Source organism: Neomonachus schauinslandi, chromosome 13, assembly GCF_002201575.2.
Source record: "Neomonachus schauinslandi chromosome 13, ASM220157v2, whole genome shotgun sequence".
NCBI classification, from domain to species: Eukaryota; Metazoa; Chordata; class Mammalia; order Carnivora; family Phocidae; genus Neomonachus; species Neomonachus schauinslandi.
The window spans coordinates 73,788-97,655 of NC_058415.1; the positions used below are offsets into that span (position 1 = coordinate 73,788).

At 40.3% G+C, this 23,868-nt stretch overlaps 1 protein-coding gene across 2 annotated transcripts in view; it reads left to right on the forward strand.

Annotated features, from left to right (window-relative positions):
• The first annotated feature begins 3,468 nt into the window (after positions 1-3,468).
• The window catches only part of MFSD14B (major facilitator superfamily domain containing 14B), a 77,482-nt gene continuing 57,082 nt past the window's right edge, over positions 3,469-23,868 (forward strand). For both annotated transcript variants that reach the window (XM_021694449.2, XM_021694450.2), the window contains exon 1: positions 3,469-3,845. In XM_021694449.2, the coding sequence (XP_021550124.1) occupies positions 3,738-3,845 (108 nt within the window). In that variant the 5' untranslated portion in view covers positions 3,469-3,737. The remainder of the gene's footprint in view (positions 3,846-23,868) is intronic.

Genomic DNA, 23,868 nt, shown 5'->3' on the forward strand with positions numbered 1-23,868 from the left:
TTTTACCCTTGTGAGACCCTCAGCAGAGCCAGTTAAAATCTGCCAGATTCTTGCCCCACAGACACTGAGATAATACCTGGGTGCTGACTTAAGCCCCTAAGTTTGTGGTAATTTGCTTTGTAACAATAGGAAACTAATAAAAAGTGTATAATTCATTGTATTTTTTTAGATTGGGAAATTGGTCTGTTTTCTTTTTCTTATTATAAAAGTATACTATTACATATTCATAGCCCTAAATCAGAAATTTATATGAAAAATATTCTTGATTCTAGAGCCAATCATTATTAAAAAAACACTTTCGTTCTTTTTTTGATTAATGTTTTTAAAAAGATCAGACATTATTGTTTTGCAATCTTTCTGTGCTACAGTATTGTATGCATATCTTTCTGTATTTCATGTTCATGTATATCTTTAAAAATCAATAAAGATAAAAAGGCAGCACTTCCCAAACTGTGTCCTACACATCTACAAGATATTAATCAGTGTTTCAAGAATAAAAATCTTTGAGAAACACTGCTTACTATATTTTCTCTTTGGAAAATCATGATACCCATCAGCATATTAAAACTAGAGGAAATCTGGCAATAAAAAAGAAAATATTTTAAATTTGTTATTATTTAACACACAAAGTTATTTCCTACCAGCTCTTGCATACCTATTAACAGAGGAGCATCTTTTCCTTAACAATATGATTTCAAACAATGGAGATATCTAAACCCTCTTGGATGAAACAAGGTATCACATGTATCTTTCAGTGAGCACCATTACTTTCCTAGAATCTAAGATGTTGAATTAAATTATGTGGACTCCCAAGTCTTTGACCTTGATTAGTACAGAATTAATTAAAAGGTAAGGATAATGGTCTATTTAATTCCTATGGTATAGCTGTCAACATAATGTAATTATACAATTCACCTCTTTAAAATTACTTTTATGAGTCTCCAGATCAAGACACCTGACCTTACAGTATCATCATCAAATGCTATTTATAGTGTTATATTTTTGGCAATGCATTTTAAGTGGGATTTTCATAAACTGGTATGCGTTTGGAGGATAATCAGGAAAGATGGCAGGTTTATCTTGACATTTTAAACAACTGCAATTAGACATAGAAGGCAGAAGCAGGATCAAAGCACAGCTGAAAGAATCAAGCAGTCTTTAGCTCAAAAAAGAACATAATTCAAAAAAATGACAGCTATCCATAAGTGAACTGGGTGTATTTAACATTACCTCTTCTCTGGCTATATTTAAGTAGAGGTTAGATGACAACCTGCTTGAGATATTGTTGGGAAATTTCCTACTCTCAATTCAATGCTGTTGACTTCTAAAATCCAATCAGTCTCCTATTGTGAACTAAAGGGTCTTCAAGAAAGGCCAAGTAGCAGTAAAGTCCCTGCATTAAGGGGCAATCCAGGTTGGTTACTTGAGATCAAGAAAAGAACGGTGTTCTTTCAGGAAGAAAAGCCAGTTTTGGAGATCCATGTACTCTGGGAGACAATGTCTGAACAGTAAGTATAAATTAAGCTATAGCTCTGTACATCAAGGGCTATGAACTAAATTGTATCCTTCCCCAAAATTTAGATGTTGAAGCCTTAACCCCCAGTGTGATGCTATTTGGAGAGGTAGTTAGGTTTAGATAAGATCATGTAGGCAGGAGTGCTCATGATGGGTTTGTGCCAACAGAGAGCTTGTCCTTGTGAGGACACAGTAAGGTGGCCATCTGTAAGCCAGGAAAAAAAGCTCTCATCAGAACCTGATTACTGGCGCCCTGAGCTCAGACTTCCAGCCACTGGAACTGTAAGAAATAAATTTCTGTTGTTTAAGCCATCCAGTCTATGGTATTTTGTTAGGACAGCCTGCACTAAAACACCAAAGTTATACTAGCTCAAGTCCTGGGAGGGACCTAAGCCAGTGGGTAGACCAAGTCGGAGCACACAAAAATCTTTAGAATTGTGCATGAACTGTTTGGAATGTTAACTTTATTTTTTTTATTTTTTTTTTATTTTTTTTTTTTAAGATTTTATTTATTTATTTTTTTTTAAAGATTTTATTTATTTATTTGAGAGAGCGAGAATGAGAGAGAGCACATGAGAGGGGGGAGGGTCAGAGGGAGAAGCAGGCTCCTCGCCGAGCAGGGAGCCCGATGCGGGACTCGATCCCGGGACTCCAGGATCATGACCTGAGCCGAAGGCAGTCGCTTAACCAACTGAGCCACCCAGGCGCCCCAAGATTTTATTTATTTTTTAACAGCGAGAGACACAGTGAGAGAGGGAACACAAGCAGGGAGAGTGGGAGAGGAAGATGCAGGCTTCCCGCTGAGCAGGGAGCCCGATGTGGGGCTCGATCCCAGAACCCTGAGATCATGACCCGAGCCGAAGGCAGACGCTTAACGGCTGAGCCACCCAGGCGCCCCTGGAATGTTAACTTTAAAAATAAAACTGCCAGTTATCTTACCAGCAAAATATCGGAGAACTGCAATCCAGGGCAAGAAAGCAATCTAGTGTCAAAACCATAGACAAGTCCCAAGAACCAAGGAGAGGAAGGTTCTCTTACAGAGGAAGTTGGGAGGGCTGTTACAAGCAAAAAGTCCACTGGAGTAAACCAGGGGTTTAAAGTATAATAGCTTTTCATTGGTTGGGCTGGTGGACCTGGGGAGAGAACCGTTCTTCCTCCTGCTGGAATAATATAGTAGCTAAAGCGCCATGCACTTACAAGGTGAGTCTCTTCCTGCTGGGCCTACAGATGACGGGAAGTGAAGGGCATGAGAGCTCGCCCTTCTGATTTACTAATTCTTATAGTAAATCAATGGTTGTAAATCAGTTGTAAATCAGTGGTGGACTGATTGGACTTTTTTCATTGTTAGTTAAGTCCATCTGGGTCTCCCCAATAAGGAGAAAGACATAAGGTCTTCAGGTTTTCAAGGTATTCCTCTTCTTTCAAGGAGGCATTGAATGCTCAACCATCTAGCAGAAAAAAAAATTATGACTATATTTGTACTCCAAATTGGTGCAACAGTCCTACCTGTTTGTGACCTTATCACTTTCCTTTTGAAGCTTGGGTTGGCAACTGCAAAATAGGATGTGGTATCTCACAAGGTCCTTTAGGGCCAGTAATCACGATAGCAGCATTCATGAAGCCCAGATTAGGGTAGTTTACTTCTGTACCTCATCACCTTACCCAGAGCAGGCTATTATTCCTATTTCACACACGAAGTTCCGCTTCTGAGTAACCGGTTCAGATTCATCGGTTTGCCACAGTGGGCGGTGTCTCAGGAAACAGAACGGCCGGGGAGGTCCTGGGAGATGACGTACTTCCGGCGCGCGGCGAGGGCCTGCCGTCCCGGCGGCTCCGGAGACGTGGAGGCGGGGCCCGAGGTGGGCGGGGCGCTGCTGGAGGCCTCGGGCGCGGGCGGGGAGCTTGAGGCGGGAGCTGAGGCGCGGGGCGGGCGGAGCCTCTTGACCGTCCGGGGCAGCCGCTGACGCCGCTGGCAGCCGCGAGAGCCGCGGTCGTTGCGGCGGGTGCGGCCGGTGGCTTCTGCACCTGCGCTCCCTTCTTCGCCTCGTCAGCGACTCCAGCCCCAGCCGCCCTTCCAGCTCTCGGCGTCGCCGCTGGCGCCGCCGCCCGACCCGCAGGCCGCCGCGGGCCGCGGAGCCCATGAGGGCGCGGGCCCCGCCGCCGCGTCAGCGGCGTCGCCGTCGTCCCGGAGCGTCCCGAGCCGGCGCGGGCATGGCCGCGGCATGAGCGCGGAGCCGCCGCCGGAGCCAGAGAACAAGGCGGTGTCGGAGCCCGCGGCGGGAGCCATGCCAGAGAAGCGCCCGGGCGCGCAGGCCTCCGGCTGCATCTCGGTGAGCGCGGGTGCGGGTCCCGGCCGCGGTGCTCCGCCCGAGGCCCGGGGTCAGGGGAGGCTGGCCGGGGCCGGAGCGCGGAGCCGCGCGGTGCTGGGCCGGCGCCTGCGGCCCCGGGGGTTTGGGGAGACGTGGAGCATTGGCTCCGGCTCTCGGGAAGCCGGTCCTTTCCGGGGTCAGCCATTGGATTCCTCCCTGGGCTTTGCTAGCGCCGCTGCTCTCCAGACAGAACTCGAGGGGCTTATTGTTTCAAACAGCGCCAGACACCGGGCCCCGAGTATAAGTAATTCAGTTTTTCAGAATTTCCAGACGTGTGACTGGCGATACCATTTCCGTGGTGCAGTTTCTGGCCGAGCCTACATGGATGTGTGGGGGCCTCAACCGGGAAGTTGGCGGTGGAGGCTGGGCAGCACCTCAGCTGCTTCTTCCTTCTCCCGGCGGCCGTGCCGTTGGAGAGCAGGATCTCGGAGCAAGCTGGGGATGCCAGGGCCCGGCTGCGGAACGTGTATAGGCCGGTCTCGCGCTCCGGCTTTACGCCAGGCTCAGGTGGCTTCCGAAGCCCTGACTTAATTGGCACGGATTCGGCAGAACGGGCCTTGTCAGTGGCGCTTTGGTTTGTTGTGGTGGAACACTAAGCAGAGAGAGCCAGTCATTTCTTAAAGCGGTTTTTTTTGGTCTGTTTAGGACAGGAAATACAGAAACGTTACAGTGAGTAGAAACTAACGCAAAGAAAACTAGAAATTTTAGGAAAATTAAGTGTATGCAGTCAGCTTCACATTTTAGCTTACGTGTCTATGTTGCTTTTTAAAAATACTACATGGTTATTCCTTGGTGATGTGAGTCCCCATTAGTAGAATTTGGAGGGTGAGTGAAGTAGAAGGAGCAGTAAGTAGAATGGAGCCAGAAGAGCTGGTTTCTAGTCTTGGTTCTCTGAGAACCAAGGAAGGTTCTCCACTGAAGAACCTTCAGGTTCTTTGCTAGGCAAGGTCCCGACACAACCCTGCCACTCAGTGCCTCACCTGTAGCAGGAGAGCTTAGTAATGTTGAAGGACCCTCCTTGCTCAAGTGAGTTCTAATTTTTTAAAAAGCATTAGGAGTTCATTTCTTTTTTTTTTTTTTTTTTTTAAGATTTTGTTTATTCATTTGAGACACACAGAGAGCATGAGCAGGGAGAGAGGGAGAGAGGGAGAGGGAGAAGCAGGCTCCGCGCTGAGCCAGGAGCCCGATGTGGGGGCTTGATCCCAGGGCTGTGGGGTCATGAGCTGAGCCGAAGGCAGACGCTTAACCATCTGAGCAACCCAGGTGCCCCAGGAATTCCTCATTTCAAAGATAAGATTTCCATAAAGGGAATTTTATCTTCAGTGGGGAAGGTAAGAGAGTAAGTTTTTCTCGTTTTGTTTTTGATTATTTAAAAAGTAGACTTGTCATCTTCCTCCTCCTCTAAACTAAACCAAACTGCCAGGTCCTCCTTCTGTCTTTGAATTGATAGACCATAATTACTAACCAGAGGCCACACCAGTAACATGAGAGGTAGCCTCCTTCATTCCTTGCCATGCTTACAACATCCAGTACATTCCTAAGTCTAGCTAATTTTACTGGGCAAAGTTTTTAGGTTTTTATTCTCTGCATCTCTCTGGTTCATTTCCTTAGCATTTTGACTTAGATTTTGACTTGTCTTTTGGGACCCTCGCTTACTTCACCATTGGTCTGCTGTCCACAATGTTGATCAGTGTGATCTAACATGTAAATATAATTACTGCTGTCCTTAAATTTTTTCATTGGCTCGCCTTGGTTTATAGGATAGAAAAAATAACCTGGCAGGTTGAAGCATTATAGCATAGTGATTAGGTGAGCATGCTCGGAATCCCAGTTCCCACCTTTTATTACCTACATAACTTTGGGCAAGTTACATAATATCTCTGAATTAATAATAGTATTTACCACAGAGGATTGTGAGGGTTACTGCAACCTTGCACCTAGTAAGTTCTCAATAAATATTAGCTGTTATTAGTTCTCAATATTTTTGGCATGAATGATTGGCCAGAATGTATAGGTGATCCCTGTCAGTTATTCACTAAAAATTAAAGTTGCTAATTTTATGCGCTTAGAGCTAGAACTTTTGAGGGATGTTTACCCAAGGAAACTTAGACTCTTTATCCCCTGTTTCCTTCTCCTGTGGACCCTGATGCTAACCTAATTTGGCACAAGTACATTCCTGCTTAGTCTTCCCTTGTCTCTGAGGGTCCAGGAGTCGGTACTGATAAACTGCTGTGAAACTGACTTGAGTTTTCTGATGCTTGCTGTACTTAGTGAGTGACTAGCATGGGCAGGTGGCACAGTTCAGACACTGGTGCTTTTTGGAGTGTGTGGTGGCTGGGAAAGCAAGTGAATGCCTTTAATCATATAGGTTCATGTTGTATGCCGGTACCCCAAAATTATGCGTCTTTCCTTGCACTTTCTGTCTAGTATCACTTCCCAGGAGCTATGTTCTGTAGCCTCTGTGACTTGATTTCATTTTCATGTATTGGAATTTCCTTATAGCTTGAGTCCAGTGATACTCATGGTTTCAGGTTCTTAGATGCTAATAATTACAGGGAAAACTGCCCATACACAGGGAACCTGCTGGCAGCTTTTCAACCTTGTTTGGCAAAGAGATGTATTGACCTGAAAGAGATTGGCAGAGAGATGTATTGATCTGAGTAATAGAAGGGAATCAAGTATTTACTTCAAGGGATCATTGCCTTGTAGAAAAGGGATGTGTGTTTAGCAAGTAAGTTCTTGTTTTATTATTTCCTCTTTCCTCTTTCCTTCCCTAATCGTGTGTACAAACAACTTGAGATGTTTCATCAGAATTGTTTGCATTATCATTAAATGTATGTTTTCCATCATACTTAACCTTCATAACCAGGTAAGGGGAAAGGTTTTTTGTTGTTGTTGTTGTTGTGTTTGTTGTTGTTTTTTTTTTTTTTGGCATCATTTACCTGTGAGCATCTGATGAAAATTAAAGCCAATTGGTGGTGCTTTCATCGAAACATTTACTATGTTTCATATTTAGAATTAAGGATTTGCTGCAAAGAAAACACAACTAAGTTTAGCATACTATTTCAGGATGTTTTTGGACTCCCAGAAGCCAATGCTTGGTAACGGGTTAAGAGCCCTGATATAAGGCCTCTCATGATCATTGTTGTTCTGGTGACATTTGATGTCTCTTAAGTTGATTTTCCTAAGACTGTTTCAGAGGGTTTTCTGTAAAGGCTAATTTTAATTCTGATTTTTGAGAACAAGAATATTACTTATTATGTAGGCAAAATGGAAATGATACTGAAGAGTAGCTTCAGATAAAAAAAAATGCTAAAATGACTGTTATGTTTATAGACATAAAAGAGGGTCTAGGCACATATTAGGGAAAATTAACTATAAGCTTTCAATTCTTTCTTGACACTGTTAGGGACCAGTATGATCATTTCAATAATAAAATAGTACTGGGACATTGGCATAGCAACTTCTCAAGTAAATTCTAGCAGATAAGGGGAGAAACTGAAAGCATTTGTGAGCATTTGATATACTGCAATTTAGAAAAGCCAATTGGTGGTGCTTTCATCGAAACATTTACTATGTTTCATATTTAGAATTATGCAAATTTCTAGTCAGCTCACTGTCATCACGGCTAGCCTTTGTCATAACACAGGCTTATCCTTGCTGTTGTGTTGTTCTTAGGCCTGGCATAGGCAGGATTTTGTAGACCTTGCTTCTTAGGATATTTGAGCATCCTTTTCCACCATTTTTCTTACTACATTAAGTCTTTGAAGGTAGGGACTACAGCTGTGTATCTTTTAATCTGAAATAGTCTTTTGGGGATGATCAATAAATATTAATAAAGAAAGAAGTTCAGTGTAGCTTTAAGCCAGTTTTTTGGCTTATTAATGACATAAGCTTGTCTTTTACTTTTTTTTCCCCTCTTGTCATTTATATAATATGCTTTGGCCTTATAAAACAAGTTGGGGGGGGACCTGGGTGGCTCAGTCATTAAGCGTCTGCCTTTGGCTCAGGTCATGTTCCCAGGGTCCTGGGATTGAGCCCTGCTTCGGGCTCTCTGATCAGCGGGGAGCCTGCTTCTCCCTCTCGGGCTCCCCCTGCTTTGTGTTCCCTCTCTCACTGTCTCTGTCTCTGTCAAAAAATAAATAAAATCTTAAAAAAAAAAAAAAGTTTGGTAGTTCTGGTTTCTTCTTTTCTCTGAAGATTTTGTGTATGGTAAGATAATTTTAGAACTTAATGGTTTTTAGGCTGGGGTAATGTAGTTGTATAACAGTCGAGGTTTTCTTTTTCTTTTTCTTTTTTTTGTTTAAAGATTTTATTTATTTGACAGAGAGAGACACGGAGAGAGAGGGAACACAAGCAGGGGGAGCGGGAGAGGGTTAGAAGCAGGCTCCTGGCTGAGCAGGGAGCCCAATGCAGGGCTCGATCCCAGGACCCTGGTATCATGACCTGAGCCGAAGGCAGACGCTTAACGACTGAGTCACCCAGGCGCCCCAACAATCAAGGTTTTCTATTTGATTTTCTTTTTTTTCTGTTTTAGTAAGTTGTATTTTCTTAGGAATTTGTCCATTTCACCTTCAAATTAACTGGCATAAAGTTGTAATAGCCTCTTAGGCTTTTTTAAACTGCTGTAAGATCCTTACTGTTTTTATTGCTGACATTGGTAATTTTCAACCTCGTCTTTAAAAAAAAAAAAAAATTCTCCAGTGTATTCTGGGTAATCATCAGTTTTGCAAATGGGGATAATTTTGCGTTGTCTGTATTTCTGTGTTATATGAACTAGAATATCCAGGAAAAGGTTCGGTAGCAATGGTGAAAGTTCACAACTTTCTCTTCATAACAGAAATACATCTTTTTCATTGTTAAGGATGGTGTAAACTATATGTATGAGATAAATAGGCTTTACTACATGACAGAAGCATCTTTTTATTCTTACTCTCTTTTTTGTATGTGTTCCCCTCTTCCCCACTCTTTTTTCCTCTTTGCCTCCCTCCCTCCCTTCCAGTCCAGTGTCTCATAGAGCCTTCTCACAAGTGGGCTACGAAGTCTGAGATGTCCCTTGGAGAAATAGGTTGTGGCATAGTAAGGGCATTGTTGTATGAGAATTGGAGAGAAATTTGTCATTAATCCCTGTAATCAACTGTAATAAATAACCTGCTAAAACATATAATATCTGTGAATTATGTCAGCTTCTTTCTAGCTGTCTGACTTTTTAATACATAGTTCTATATTTGCTTATAGTTCTAAAATAGCTTTATTGAAATAAAATTGACATAGTAAAAACTATGTTTAGAGTGTACAGGTTTGTGTTTTGACATGTGTATGCACTTGTGAAATCATTACCACAATCAAGATAGTGAATATATCCATCACTCCCAGAAGTTTCCTTGTGTCCATTTTTACATCCTCTCTCTCCACCTCCTCCCTAGGCAAGCATTTATCTACTTTCTGTCACTATATATTACTTTTAATTTTTTAGCATATACTCTTTTTGGTTTGACTTTATTTTTCCTCAGCATAAATTATTTTGAGATTTATCCATGTAGTATATAAATCAGTGCATTCTTCTTTTGTTGCTGAGTAGTACTCCATTGCAGGGGTGTACCACAATTTGTTCATTCTGCATTGATGAACATTTGGTTTATCACCAAGTTTTGGCCAGTATAAATAAAGTTGCTATGAGCATTTGTCTACCAGTCTTTGTGTGGGATATACTTTTATCAGAGTGGAATGGCTGAATCATATGGTAGGTGTATTGTTTAACTTTTTAAGAAAACTGCCAAACTGTTCTCTAAAGTTATCGTACAGTTTTACATTGTCACTAGCACTGTGAGAGTTCCACCTCATCTGCATCCTCAAAACTTAGTTTTAGCCCTTGTAATAGATCTGTAGTAGTGGTATCTTACTGTGTTTTTAATTTGCATGTCCCTGTGGCTAGTGATGTTCAACATCTCTCCATAAATTTATTTGCCATCTTTATATCTTCTTGGTGAAGTGTCTGCTCAAGTCTTGCCTATTTTTGTTGTTGTTGTTGTTAGGTTGTTTATTATCTTAAAATTGATTTTTGAGAATTCTTTATATATTTGGGATGGAAGTCCTTTATCAGATACATGCTTTGCAAATATTTTCTTCCAAGCTGTGCTTTTAGAAGAACAGTTTTTAATTTTCATGAAACTTAATTTATTAATTTGTTTTTTATGGATAGTTTTTGGTTTTACATCTAAGAAATGCTTGCCTAACTCATTATCACAAGGATTTCCTTCTCTGTTTTTAGAAGTTTTTTAGATTTTACAATTAGGTTTATGACCATTTTGAATTAGTTTATAATATGGTGCAAAGTGTGGGTGAAAATTTGTTTTTTGTGTATGGATAATTGATGCATGATTTGTTGAAAAGACTTTTTTTTTAAGATTTTATTTATTTGAAAGAGAGAATGTGGGGGGGGAGGGGCAGAGAGAGAGAGAGAGAGAATGTCAAGCAGATTCAGCGCTGAGCACAGAACCTGATGTGGGGCTCAAGCCCAAGATAATGACCTGAGTCTGAGATCATGACCTGAGCCGAAACTAAGAGTCCAGTGCTTAACCAACTGAGCCACCCACGCCCCCTGAAAAGACTTTTTTTCACTAAATTGTCTTTGCATTTTAGTCGAAATTCAGTTTCAGTTGTCCATATGTGTCAGTCTATTCTGGATTCTCTGTTTCATCTATTTGTCTTTATATCAATACCACTTAATCCTTATTACTGTAGGTACATAATACTTGAAACAAATAGTGTTAGGCTTCCAACTTTGTTTTCTTTTAAAAATGTTTTGGCTAAAGATGTCCATCAACAGATGAATGGATAAAGAAGATCTGGTATATATACACAATGGAATATTATGCAGCCATCAAAAGGAATGAGATCTTGCCATTTGCAATGACGTGGATGGAACTGGGGGGTATTATGTTGAGCGAAATAAGTCAAACAGAGAAAGACATGTATCATATGACCTCACTGATATGAGGAATTCTTAATCGCAGGAAACAAACTGAGGGTTGCTGGAGTGGGGGGTGGGGTGGGAGGGATGGGGTGACTGGGTGATAGACACTGGGGAGGGTATGTGCTCTGGTAAGCGCTGTGAATTGTGCAAGACTGCTGAATCTCAGATCTGTACCTCTGAAACAAATAATGCAATATATGTTAAGAAAAAAAAAAAGAAGAAGAAGAAGGTAGCAGGAGGGGAAGAATGAAGGGGGGGAAATCGGAGGGGTAGACGAACCATGAGAGACAGTGGACTCTGAAAAACAAACTGAGGGTTCTAGAGGGGAGGGGGGTGGGAGGATGGGTTAGCCTGGTGGTGGGTATTGAGGAGGGCACATTCTGTATGGAGCACTGGGTGTTATGCACAAACAATGAATCATGGAACACTACATCTAAAACTAATGATGTAATGTATGTGGATTGACATAACAATGAAAACATTAAAAATAATAATAAATAATAAAAAAAGGAAAAAAAATGTTTTGGCTATTCTAGGTCCTTTGCATATTAGAACTATAGAATCAGATTGTCGACTTTTACAAAAAAAAACAAAAAACCCTGCTTATATTTTCATTGGGATTGTGTTGACTCTGAAGATCAGTTTGGGAAGAATTGAAGACAACATGGAGTCTCCTCATCCATGAAGGAGGTACTGCTCCATTTATTTTAGATCTTCTTTTAAATCTCCCACCTTTATTTTGTAGTTTTCAGTATATAGGTCTTTCACATCATTTGTCAGATTATACCCTATTTCATATTTTTTGATGCTATTGTACATAATAGTGTAAATGTATTAAAAATGTGAACTCTTAAAAAATTCAGATTCATAATTGTTTGTTGCCAGTATAGAGAAATATAGTTGAGTTAAGAAATTCCTAACATTGTGATATAATACACGTAACATAGAATTGACTATTTTAACTTTTTTTTTTTTTTTTAAAGATTTTATTTTTTTTTGACAGAGAAAGAGAGAAGGGAGTACAAGCAAGGGAAGCAGCAGGCAGAGGGAGAGGGAGAAGCAGACTCCCTGCTCAGCAGGGAGCCGGATGTGGGGCTTGATCCCAGGACCCTAGGATCATGACCCGAGCCGAAGGCAGACGCTCAACCGTCTGAGCCACCCAGGTGCCCCTCCCTTTTTTTAAGTGGGCTCCATGCTGGGCCCAGTATGGGGCTTGAACTCACAACTCTGAGATCAAGACCTGAGCTGAGATCAAGAGTTGGATGCTTAAATCACTGAGCCAACCAGGCACCCCTTTACCTTTTTTTTTTTTTTAAGATTATTTATTTATTTATTTGAGAGAGTGAGTGAGAGAGCATGAGCAGGTGGAGGGAGAGGGAGAAGCACACTCCACACTGAGCAGGGAGCCCAACATGGGGCTCGATCCTAGGACCCCGGGATCATGATCCGAGCCAAAGGCAGACACTTAACCAACTGAGCCACCCAGGTGCCCCAACCCCTTAACCATTTTTTAGCATGCAGTTTAGTAGTGTTAAATATATTAACGTATATAGAAACCAATCTCTAGAACTTTTTCAGTTTGTAAAACTAAGCCTTTACATCCATCACACAGAATTTACCCTGTCCCCCGTTCCCTAATAACCACCTTTGTGCTTTTAGTTTCTGTAAGTTTGACTACTCTAGATACCTCATGTAAGTGGAATCATAGTCTTGTTGTGACCATCAGCACAATGTCCTCAATGTTGTTGTTGACACATGTTGAAATATGTTGTCTTTAAGATTGTTGAAGACGTGTAGTGTGCCTCAGAATTTCCTTCAAGACTGAATAGTATTCCATTTTATGTATATACCACATTTTGTTTCTCCATTTATCGGTTGAGTATTTCATTGTTTCTGGGTTTGTTTGTTTGTTTTACTATTGCAAATAATGCCTTTGTGAACATGATTGTACAAATAAATATCTCTTTGAGAGCCTGCTTTCAATTCTTTTGGATACCTACCCAGAAGTGGAATCACTGGATCATTGGATAATTCCATTTTTAATTTTTGAGGCACCGCCATGCTGTTTCCCTTTGTGGCTGCACCATTTTAAATTCCCACCAACATTACACAAGGGTTCCAGTATCTTCACATCCTCACCACACCTGTCATTTTCTGGTTTTTGTTTTGTTTTGGAGAGTAACCATCCTGATGAGTGTGGAGGGATATCTCATTTTGATTTTGCATTTCACTAATGATTAGTGATTTTGAGCATCTTTTCATATGTTTATTGGCCATCTGTATATCTTCTTCGGAGAAATGATAGTCCTTTGCTCATTTTCAAATTGGGTTGTTGTTGTTATTTTGAGTTGTAGGGGTTCTTGATAAATTCTGGAAATTACCTTCTTATCAGATAATGCATTGCAAATATTTTCTCCAGAGGTTGCCTTTTCAAGTCTGTTGATTGTATCCTTTGATGTGCAGAAGTTTTAAATTTTGGTAACATCCAGCTTACCTGTTTTTACTTTTGTTGTCTTTGTTTTTTGGTGTCATATCAAGATATCATTGTCAAATCCAGTGTTATGAAGCTTTCCCCTTTTGTCATTTTGTAAGAGTTTTATGTCTTACATTTAGGGTTTTGGTTCATTTTTAAAGTTTCTGATTTTGATGAGGCCCAATACCTACTTTTTCTTTTGTTGCTTGTTTCTTTTTGTTGCTTTGGAGTCATGTCTAAGAATCTATGACTAAATCCAAGATTTACCTCTGTTTTCTTCCAGGAGCTTTGTGGTTTTAGCTTAGATCATTTATCTGGTCTGAGTTAACTTTTGTATATGGGGTGAGGTAGAGTTCCAGCTTCATTCTTTTTTTTTTTTTTTTTTTAAAGATTTTATTTATTTATTTTGAGAGAGAGAGAATGAGAGAGAACACATGAGAGGGGATAGGGTCAGAGGGCAAAGCAGACTCCCTGCCGAGCAGGGAGCCCGATGCGGGACTCGATCCAGGGACTCCAGGATCATGACCTGAGCCGAAGGCAGTCGCTTAACCAACTGAGCCACCCAGGCGCCCCAGCTTCATTCTTTATATGAGGAAATTCAGTTGTCTCCGCGTCATTTGTTGAGGAAACTGTTTTTCCCTTTTGAATGGATTTGGCACTTTTGCCAAAAATCAGCAGGACATAGATGTATGGGTTTATTTGTGGAAACTCAGTTCTAGTCCACTGGTGTATATGACAGCCTCTGTCTCTTCTGCTCCCATGTTGGCAACTCACTGATGTTTACTGTGTACTGTGATCTTTGAGTTGGGGATCATGTTTGGGACAAATGGGAGCAGCTTTCAACCTTACCTTTTTCCGGTTGAAGGCAGATGGTCTAGTTCATTTGATGTTTTCAGGTCACGTTGATAAAGCAAGTGAGGGGTTTAGTGGAGATTGTTCTTTTGCCCAGATACACACTAGCCAGGCCAGACTCCTTGGTGTGGGAAAGTGGGGGTGGTGGGTGAGTAAAGGGCTGCACTTCACCTGAAGAACTGTCTGCATTTGGCTCCTGTCACCTATTACTTAGGTTGCTGCAGTCCAGGCTACCTGTCATATGTATGTGCTGATTCTGTTTGTAGAGAACTTTGGGCTCTAAGAAAGGAGTAAGTAGTGTAAGTAGTACAGTGGTTAGTCACGTACACTCTGGAGGTAAGTGATTGTCTGGATGGAATACCAGGTTAGGCACTTAGTAACTGCAAGGTGAGCAAGTTACTTGAATTCTCTGCATCTGAGTTTTGTCACCCACAAAATGGGAATAAGAATAGTTTCTATCTCAAAGAATTCAGTGAAGATAAAATGGTAGGATCTGTGATAGGCTTTCATCAGGTCTTGGCATGGTATCTGTTGTTGCTTCTGCTGCTACTGTAGGATAGTTTTTGCCTAAGTATAGCTTAGGATCTTTTGTGGTAGACCGTCCCTAACCTGTGTCCTTGTTCTTTAGAGTGTTTATTTCCATTTAAAATTTTATATTCCATGAAACAGGAACAGGGATAGTATCCTCTGTTGATACCATTGCCCCCAGCATCTAACTGACATAATGGGACTCAACAAACATATGTTGAGTGAGTTAACCACTTGGAATTGAATATTTTCATTCTTTTTTTTTTTTTTAGATTTTTATTTATTTGACAGAGAGAGACACAGCGAGAGAGGGAACACAAGCAGGGGGAGCGGGAGAGGGAGAAGCAGGCTTCCCGTGGAGCAGGGAGCCCGACGCGGGGCTCGATCCCAGGACCCCGGGATCATGACCTGAGCTGAAGGCAGACGCTTAACGACTGAGCCACCCAGGCGCCCCGAATATTTTCATTCTTAAAGAAGATTGATAGAAATAGAAATATTTACAAAAGCAGTCCTTGGCATCTTGGTTTGCTTTAAGTCGGGTGGTGGTTGGTAAATTATAGAGTTTGAAAAGTTGAGTTAGAAGCAGTAATCTTACAAATGTTTAATGAATGCTTAATCTCTCCAACATCATAGTCATTGCATTTATTCAACTATTTAATGCAGTGCTGAGAAAATTTTCATAATTTTTATGGAAAAGTTATTTCATCTAAAGAAGCCATAAAATTGTTTTCCTACTGGCATTCCAGTATTAGGAGGATGAAAGCAAAACTTTCAGGTATAATCCTTTATTTGTTTTAAAACTATTTGTGTTTTTCATCTTTGTGTTTATATTTTAAAAGATTTCTGATAAAGAATTTATTGTTGATGGAGCATTTTACTAACCAGATAAATACAAATGATGTAGGCAAGAAGTATTAAATGTCTGAATTATTAAAATACTAAGAGCTTATAGTGAAACATACTTCTCATAAATGTCTTCAGTAGTACTGCAGAGATGACTTTGAATCTTATGGCAGTACATTCCAACTGTGGAGTACCAGTTTTCAATTAAAATGTATTTTAAAATAATTTTTCTGCTTAGAAGTACAATGGAGCCAACAGTTTACAGTTAGAGCCTTAGTTGCTTAGCTTATCCATAAAAATCAAACTCAAATATTTCATTTTTAATAGCTTAACATTGTTCATGGTGTAATGATACACTTGATGATAAAGGGAATTTTTATTGCACATAATAGGAAATACAGGAATTGTGTGCTTATTTTAGCAGTTTAATATCACCAAAGACCTAGTGGACTCATTACATTCATATGCTCTGCTCTTCCCAGGGTGCTAGTTTTTGGTCTTTAGGATTGACCACATATGGTCTCAAGTTGGCTGACGTTGCTAAGTATCACATGCTTACACAACAGTGCCGTCACACTGGAAACAGTAATGTTTTGATATTGTCGCTAGAAGAATGAAGGAAAGTCCATAAACCCTCCCACATATTTCCCCTCATATCTCCCTGGCCATAATGTGGTCATGTGGTTCATTCCTTTTTTTTTATTTTTTTAAAGATTTTATTTATTTATTTGACAGAGAGAGGCACAGCGAGAGAAGGAACACAAGCAGGGGGAGTGGGAGAGGGAGAAGCAGGCTTCCTGCCTGAGCAGAGAACCTGATGCGGGGCTCGATCCCAGGACCCTGGGATCTTGACCTGAGCCAAAGGCAGACGCTTCATGACTGAGCCACCCAGGCGCCCTACTCCATCAGATCCTTAACAGAAAAATGTTTGCTGGCCCCAGTGTGAGTAAGTGGAATACAAAGGGGTGTTCATAAATATCAGTAACCCGATAAAATATCTGAGAAGCTGCTGACATTCCTTAACTACCCTGAGCAGAGGCGGGTCCTTCCCTACCAAATCCCTGTAGCCTCTTTTCCACATACAACTAGTCTCTCTCCTATACTACACAACACCTCTCAAAGGCAAGGATCTTAATAGTATTCCTCTAAATGTACCCTGAACTCCGAATATAACAGGCTTTTGTGACAGAAAAAGTTGACTTCCCATACCACCCAAGACATTTGCTAATAAATTCCCAACGGTGTTCATGTTTCAGCAACTGTGTGCATAAAGAGACTGTAGTCACCTTCTGACACTGCAGGCTTGAGAACTCTTCAGGTCCAGAAGTTGAATCTTAACAAGCCAACTTGACCAGGATAATTCAATGACTTAAAATAGGAATGAACCGGGGCACCTGGGTGGCTCCGTCATTAAGTGTCTGCCTTCAGCTCAGGTCATGATCCCAGGGTCCTGGGATCGAGCCCTGCATCGGGCTCCCTGCTCCGCGGGAAGCCTGCTTCTCCCTCTCCCACTCCCCCTGCTTGTGTTCCCTCTCTCACTATCTCTGTCTCTGTCAAAAAATAAATAGAATCTTAAAAAAAAAAAAAAAAGCAGCCGTAGACATACATACATGAACGAGCACTGCTAAATTTCAGTAGAACAATTTACCAAAACTGGTGGTAGATTTTTTTTTTTTTTTAAGATTTTATTTATTTATTTGAGAGAGAATGAGAGAGAGCATGAGAGGGAGGAGGGTCAGAGGGAGAAGCAGACTCCCCGCCGAGCAGGGAGCCTGATGGGGGACTCGATCCCGGGACTCCAGGATCGTGACCTGAGCTGAAGGCAGTTGCTTAACCAACTGAGCCACCCAGGTGCCCTGGTGGTAGATTTAGACTGTGGGCTATAGTTAGCCAGCCCCTGCTGTAGTGTTTCCCATACTCTTTACTTTCCTCCTTCAGGATGTGTTTTTGATATTCTTGTCCATTTATTTTTTAAAACTTTATTTTAGGGGCGTCTGGGTGACTCAGTCAGTTAAGTGTCTGCCTTCGGTTCGTCATGATCCCAGAGTCCTAGGATTGAGCCCCGCGTTGGGCTCCCCGCTTGGCAGGGAGTCAGCTTCTCCCTCTGCCTGCCGCTCCCCCTGCTTGTGCTCTCTCTGACAGATAAATAAAATCTTAAAAAAAAAATAAAAATAAAACTTTATTTTAGGGTAGTTTAGACTTACAGAACAATTGCAAAGATTGTATAGAGAGGTTTCATAAACCCCACACCCGTTTCCTTCTGTTATTAGCATCTTATATTAGTATGGTATATTTGTCAAAATTAATGAACCAGTGTCCATACTTTACCATCATCTAAAGTCTACACTTTATTCACATTTTGCTGGTTTTTACTGAATGCCCGTTTTCTGTTCCAGTATTTCTTTACATTTAGTTGTCATGTCTCCTTAAGTTCTTCTGGGCTGTGATAGTTTCTCTGACTTTCCTTGTTTTTGATGACCTTCACAATTTTCATGAGTCCTGGTTAGATATTTTGTAGAATGTCCCTCAGGTGGGATTCATCTAATGTTTTCCTCAATATTAGGGTGAGATTATGGGTTTGGGGGAGGAAGCCCACAAAAGTGAAGTGCCATTTTCATTACATCAAATCAAGGATACAAATCACTGTTGATGTTTGTCACCTTTCTTTATAAAGTTACTCTTTTCCCCCTCTTCCTATACTGTGCTCTTTGGAAGAGTATGTGCAACCCACATTTGAAGAATGGGAAGTTATGCTTCACTTTCTTGAGTACAAAGTACCTGTGTAAATTATTTGGAATTCCTCTGCATAGGAGATTTGTCTGTTCTCCCCCTTTTGTTTACTACATCATCTTATTAGTATAAACTTAGAAATATTTATTTTATAATTTGGTTATAATCCAGTACTGCTTTGTTCATATTGTTCCAGCTTTAGCCATTGGGAGTTCTTTGACGTATCCCCATGTTTTTGTCACTGTGTTAGGTTTTGTTTATTTGTTGTTTTTTGTTGTTGTTGTTTTAGCACTTATATTCTGGCACTACAAGATGCTCCAGGTTCCTCTTGTATATTTCCTGCCTTAGTCCTAGAATTAGCCATTTCCCCAAGGAGCCCTGGCTCCTTTTGTTGGAAAATTGTATTTGAAACCAAGACCTGGGTACCAGATACTTAAAGTGCTGTTGGGCTGCCACGGTGTCATTACTTTTAGGTTCTCAGGTGACAGGTCAAGGAAAATATATGTGTGTATATTAGCCTGTGTATATACATATATCTATAAATATTTCTATATGTGGTCGCCTGTATCATTATAAAGCTAGAATGAGGTCATAATGATACCCAAATCTAATCTGTTAGCACATGGCTCATTCTGTCTCTCCCCCCTTGTTTATTTATAACCTTCCACTGGGGCGGTGAAAAAAGTAACTCCCACCATTTGTCATCCGTTTACTTAATTGTTTAGTTCCAGGACACTGGTTTCAGAATTGTTATCTGTACCATTGTGGGGAACATATTTATCAGTTAGAGTACAGTGCTTATGTGAGGTTCCTTTTGCCTTCAGTCTTGCAGACTACTCATTCCTAATGTTATTTAGATCACTAACTTTCCCCCCATTCTCTTCAATGAAGTTGAGTCATGCATTCTTTTTTTTTTTTTTTTAAAGATTCTATTTATTTATTTGACAGAGAGAGACACAGCGAGAGAGGGAACACAAGCAGGGGGAGTGGGAGAGGGAGAAGCAGTCTTCCCGCGGAGCAGGGAGCCCGATGTGGGACTTGATCCCAGGGCCCTGGGATCATGACCTGAGCCAAAGGCAGACGTTTAATGACTGAGCCACCCAGGCTCCCTGAGTCATGCATTCTTAATACAGTTAGCTCTTTGTCACATTCTGCAGTCCATGCTGAGATTCTCTGCCCTCTTAAACATTTTTTTTTTTCAATTAACATGTACTAAGGTTCACTCTGTGTTCCGAAAGTGTGTGGGTTTTGACAAATACATAGTGCCACTTATCATCTACCATTACAGTGTTATACATAAGTTTCACTACCTGAAAAAGTCCTTTGTGCTTCAACTGTTTAACCTTACCTCTTCCACCCCTAGCAACCACTGATCTGTTTACCACCTCTGTAGTTTTACCTGGAATCATACACCATATAGCCTTCCAGACTTGCTTCTTTTCACTTAGCAATGTGCATTTAAATTCTGCCATCCAGCAATTGCATTGTTTTAATTTGCATTTTTAAATGATAGATGCTGAGCATCTTCTCATATAGTTATTTGCCATGTCAGTTTTGGTTAGGAGTCTGTTCAGAACCCCTCCCCCCCACCCTGTTTTATAATTAGGGGATTTATTAACTCATTTAACAAGAAATCTGATGGAAAGACAGTTTCAGGATTGGTTCATTTAGCATGTAAGCAGTATAATCAAGGACTCAGGTCCTTTGTGTTTTCTGTGTATTGACTTGTCTGGCTCTTCTTGTCTCAAGGTGGCTGTCATTGTTCCAGCCTTCACACACCATCAGCAAAGTCCAGAGGCAGCCAAGAGACAGAGTCAGCCTCTTTGTGTGTCTTTCTCTCATCTCTTTTTTTTACCACTGCATTTTTTTATTGAGATATACTCACATAAAATTGACTGTATTCCAGTGTACAATTTTTAGTATATTCACAAGTTTATGCAGCCGTCACCACTGTCAGAACATGTTCATCTCCCCAAAATGAAACCCAGTACCCATTAGCAGTCACTCTTCATTTTCCCCTGCTCTCAAGCCTTGGCGACCACTAAGCTGCTCCCTCCCTTTGGAATTGTGTAGTCTGGGCATTTCACTTAAATGGAATGATACTATATGTTGTTGCCTTTCCTCTTGGCTTTTCTCACTTAGCATTATGTTTTCAAAGTTCCTCCATGTTGTAGCATGAATTTATACTTTATTTCTGTTTATAGCTGAATAATACTGTATTGTATGGATATACCACTTTTTCTTTATTTATTCAATCAGTTGGTAGACATTTGGGTTGTTTCCACACTTGGTTACTGTGAATAATGTTGTATGAACATTTGTTTACAAGTTTCTGTATGAACGTATATTTTCAGTCGTCTTGGGTATTGGAGTACAATTGCTGATAATTATATGGTAACTGTTGAACATTTTGAGGAACTGCCAAACTGTTTTCCACAGTGGTTGTACCGTTTTAAATTCCCAACAGTTCTGTATGAGGGCTCCAATTTAATTCCTCATCAATGCTTGTTATTATTTTTTTTTTATTACACCCATTCTGGTGGTTCTGAAGTGGTACATCACTGTGGTGGTACATCACTGTGGTTTTGATATTCATTTCCCTGGTGACTAATGATGTTGAACATCTTTTCATGTGTTTATTGATCACTTGTATATGTTCTTTCTTTTTAAGATTTTATTTATTTATTTGACACAGAGAGAGAGACAGCTAGAGCGGGAACACAAGCAGGGGGAGCGGGAGAGGGAGAAGCAGGCTCCTGGCTGAGCAGAGAGCCTGATGCGGGGCTCGATCCCAGGACCCCGGGATCATGACCTGAGCCCAAGGCAGACGCTTAACGACTGAGCCACCCAGGTGCCCCGCCCCTGTATATCTTCTTTCAAGCAATGTTTGTACAAGTCCTTTGCCTGTTTTTAAATTGGGTTACTTGTTATTTTATAAGTGAGTTGTAAGAGCTCTTGATTCAAGTCCCTTATCAGGTATGAGTTTTGCAAATAATTTCTTTGACTCCATGGCTTGTCTTTTTGTTCTTTCAGCAGTGTTTTTCACAGAGTGTAAGTTTTTAATTTTAATGGAGTCCCAACATATCAACTTTTTCTTACATGGATACTGACATTAGTGCTGTATATACAAACTCATTGTGAAACTGAGGGACCTCCTTTTAGCTCTGTGATCTATTTTGAGTTCCTTTTTTTTTTTTTTTTTAATTGTGGTAAAATATACGTAACACAAAATTCACCAATTTAGGCATTTTTAAGTGTACAGTTCAGTGGCATTTAAGTACATTAACATTGTTGTGCAACCATTACCATTGTCCATCTCCAGAACTTTTCATCATTTGAAACTGAACTCTGTACCCATTAAAAAATAATTTATTGTTTCCCTTTGTCTCTATCCCCGGATGACCATCATTCTACTTTCTGTCTCTTTGAATCTCATATAACAGAATCATACAGTATCTGTCCTTGTATGACTGGCTTATTTGACTTAGCATGATGTCATCAATATTTAGCCATGTTGTAGCGCTTATCAGAATTTCCTTCTGTTTCATGGCTGAATAATAGTCCATTGTATGCACATACTATATTTTGTTTATAAATTTATCTGTCAGTGGACATTTGGATGGCTTCCACCTTTTGGCTACTATAAATAACGATGGTATCAACATGGGTGTACAAATATCTCCTTGAGATCCTGCTTTCAATTCTTTTGGATATGTACCCAGAAGTGGAATTACTGGATATTTGGTAATTCTATTTTTAATTTTTTAGGAACCCCCATGCTGTTTCTCACATTGGCTGTACCATTTTACAGTACCACCAACAGTGCACAAGGGTTCCAGTTTCTCTACATCCTTGACAACACTTGCTGTTTTCAGGTTTTTAAATATTTTTTCTTTTTAATCATAGCCATCCTAATGAGCACAAGGTACTATCCTTGTTGTTTAACTTTGCATTTTCCTAATGATAAGTGATGTGGAGCATGTTTTCGTGTGTTTTTTTTTGTCCTTTGCCCATTTTTTAATCAGTTTGGTTTTTTGGTCCTTGAATTGTAGGAGTTTTTTATATATATAATCTGGGTAATCCTCATTGGATATATGATTTGCAAATATTTTCTTCCATTTTGTGGGTTGCCTTTTCACTCTGTTGATAATACCCCTTGATGCACAAAAGTTTTTCTTTTTGATTAATCAGATTATCTGTTTTTTTCTTTTGTTGCCTGTTCTTTTGGTGACATTGAGGAAAGCATTGTCAAATCCAATGTCAGGAAATTTTCCTCCTATGTTGTCTTCTAAGAGTTTGTAGTTTTACCTTTTACATTTAGGGCTTTGATCCATTTTGAATTAATTTTTTGTACATGATGTGAGGTTAGGTCCAGCTTTATTATTTTGCATATTATGAATGTCCAGTGTTCCCAGCACCATGTGTTGAAGAGACTACTCTTTCTCCATTGAATGGTCTTAGCACTCTTGTTGCAAATCATTTGGCAGGTGCTTATTTCTGGACTCTCTATTATTATATTCCATTGGTTTATGCTAGTACCACACAGTTTTGATGAGCTTTGTAGTATGCTTTGAAAGCACGAAATGTGAGTACTGCAGTTTTGTTCTTTTTTAAGATTGTTTGGCTGTTATTTCAGGGTCCTTTGAGATCCCATATGAATTTTAGAATGGGTTTTTCTGTTTTTGCAAAAAATGTAATTGGGATTTTTGTAGGAATGACATTGAATCCATAGATCATTTAGGGCTATTCACATCTGGACAACATTAAGTTTCCTGATTCCTGAACATGGAATGTCTTTCTGTTTATTTTTGGTCTTCTTAATTCCTTTCAGCAATGTTTTGTAGTTCTCAGTGTTGAAGTATTTTGCCTGCCTGGTTCATTTTTCCTGAGAATTTATTCTTATTGATACTATTGTGAAAGGAATTGTTTTTGTAATTTCCTTTTTGGATTGTTCATTGTTAGGGTATAGAAATGCAACTGAGGGGTGCCTGGGTGGCTCAGTCAGTTAAGTGGCTGCCTTAGGCTCAGGTCATAATGTCAGGGTCCTGGGATTGAGCCCTGGGTCAGGCTCCCTGCTGAGCAGGGAGCCTTCTGCCCCACCCCTTCCTCGCTCTTGCGGTCAGTCTCTCAAATAAATAAATAAAATCTTTTAAAAAATGCAACTGATACTTGCATGGTTTTTTGTTTGTTTGTTTGTTTTGGTCCTGCAATTTTGCTGAATTCATTTATTAGCTCTAAAGTTTTTTTATAACCTTTAGGGTTTTCTATATGTAAGATGATGGCATCCCCAAACAGAAATGATTTTACTTCTTCGTTTCCAGTTTGGATACTTTTTTTTCTTATGTAATTATTGTGGCTAGAACTCCCAGTACTATGTTGTATAAAAGTGTTGAAAGCAGGCATCCTTTCCCTGTTCCTGATCTTAAAGGAAAAGTTTTTTCAGCCTTTCACTATTGACTGTGATGTTAGGTGTGGATTTTTCATATGTGCCATTTATCATATTGAGATAATTTCCTTCTATCCCTTTAAACATTTTTTTATCATGAAAGGCTGTTAAGTTTGTCAGATGCTTTTTCTGCATC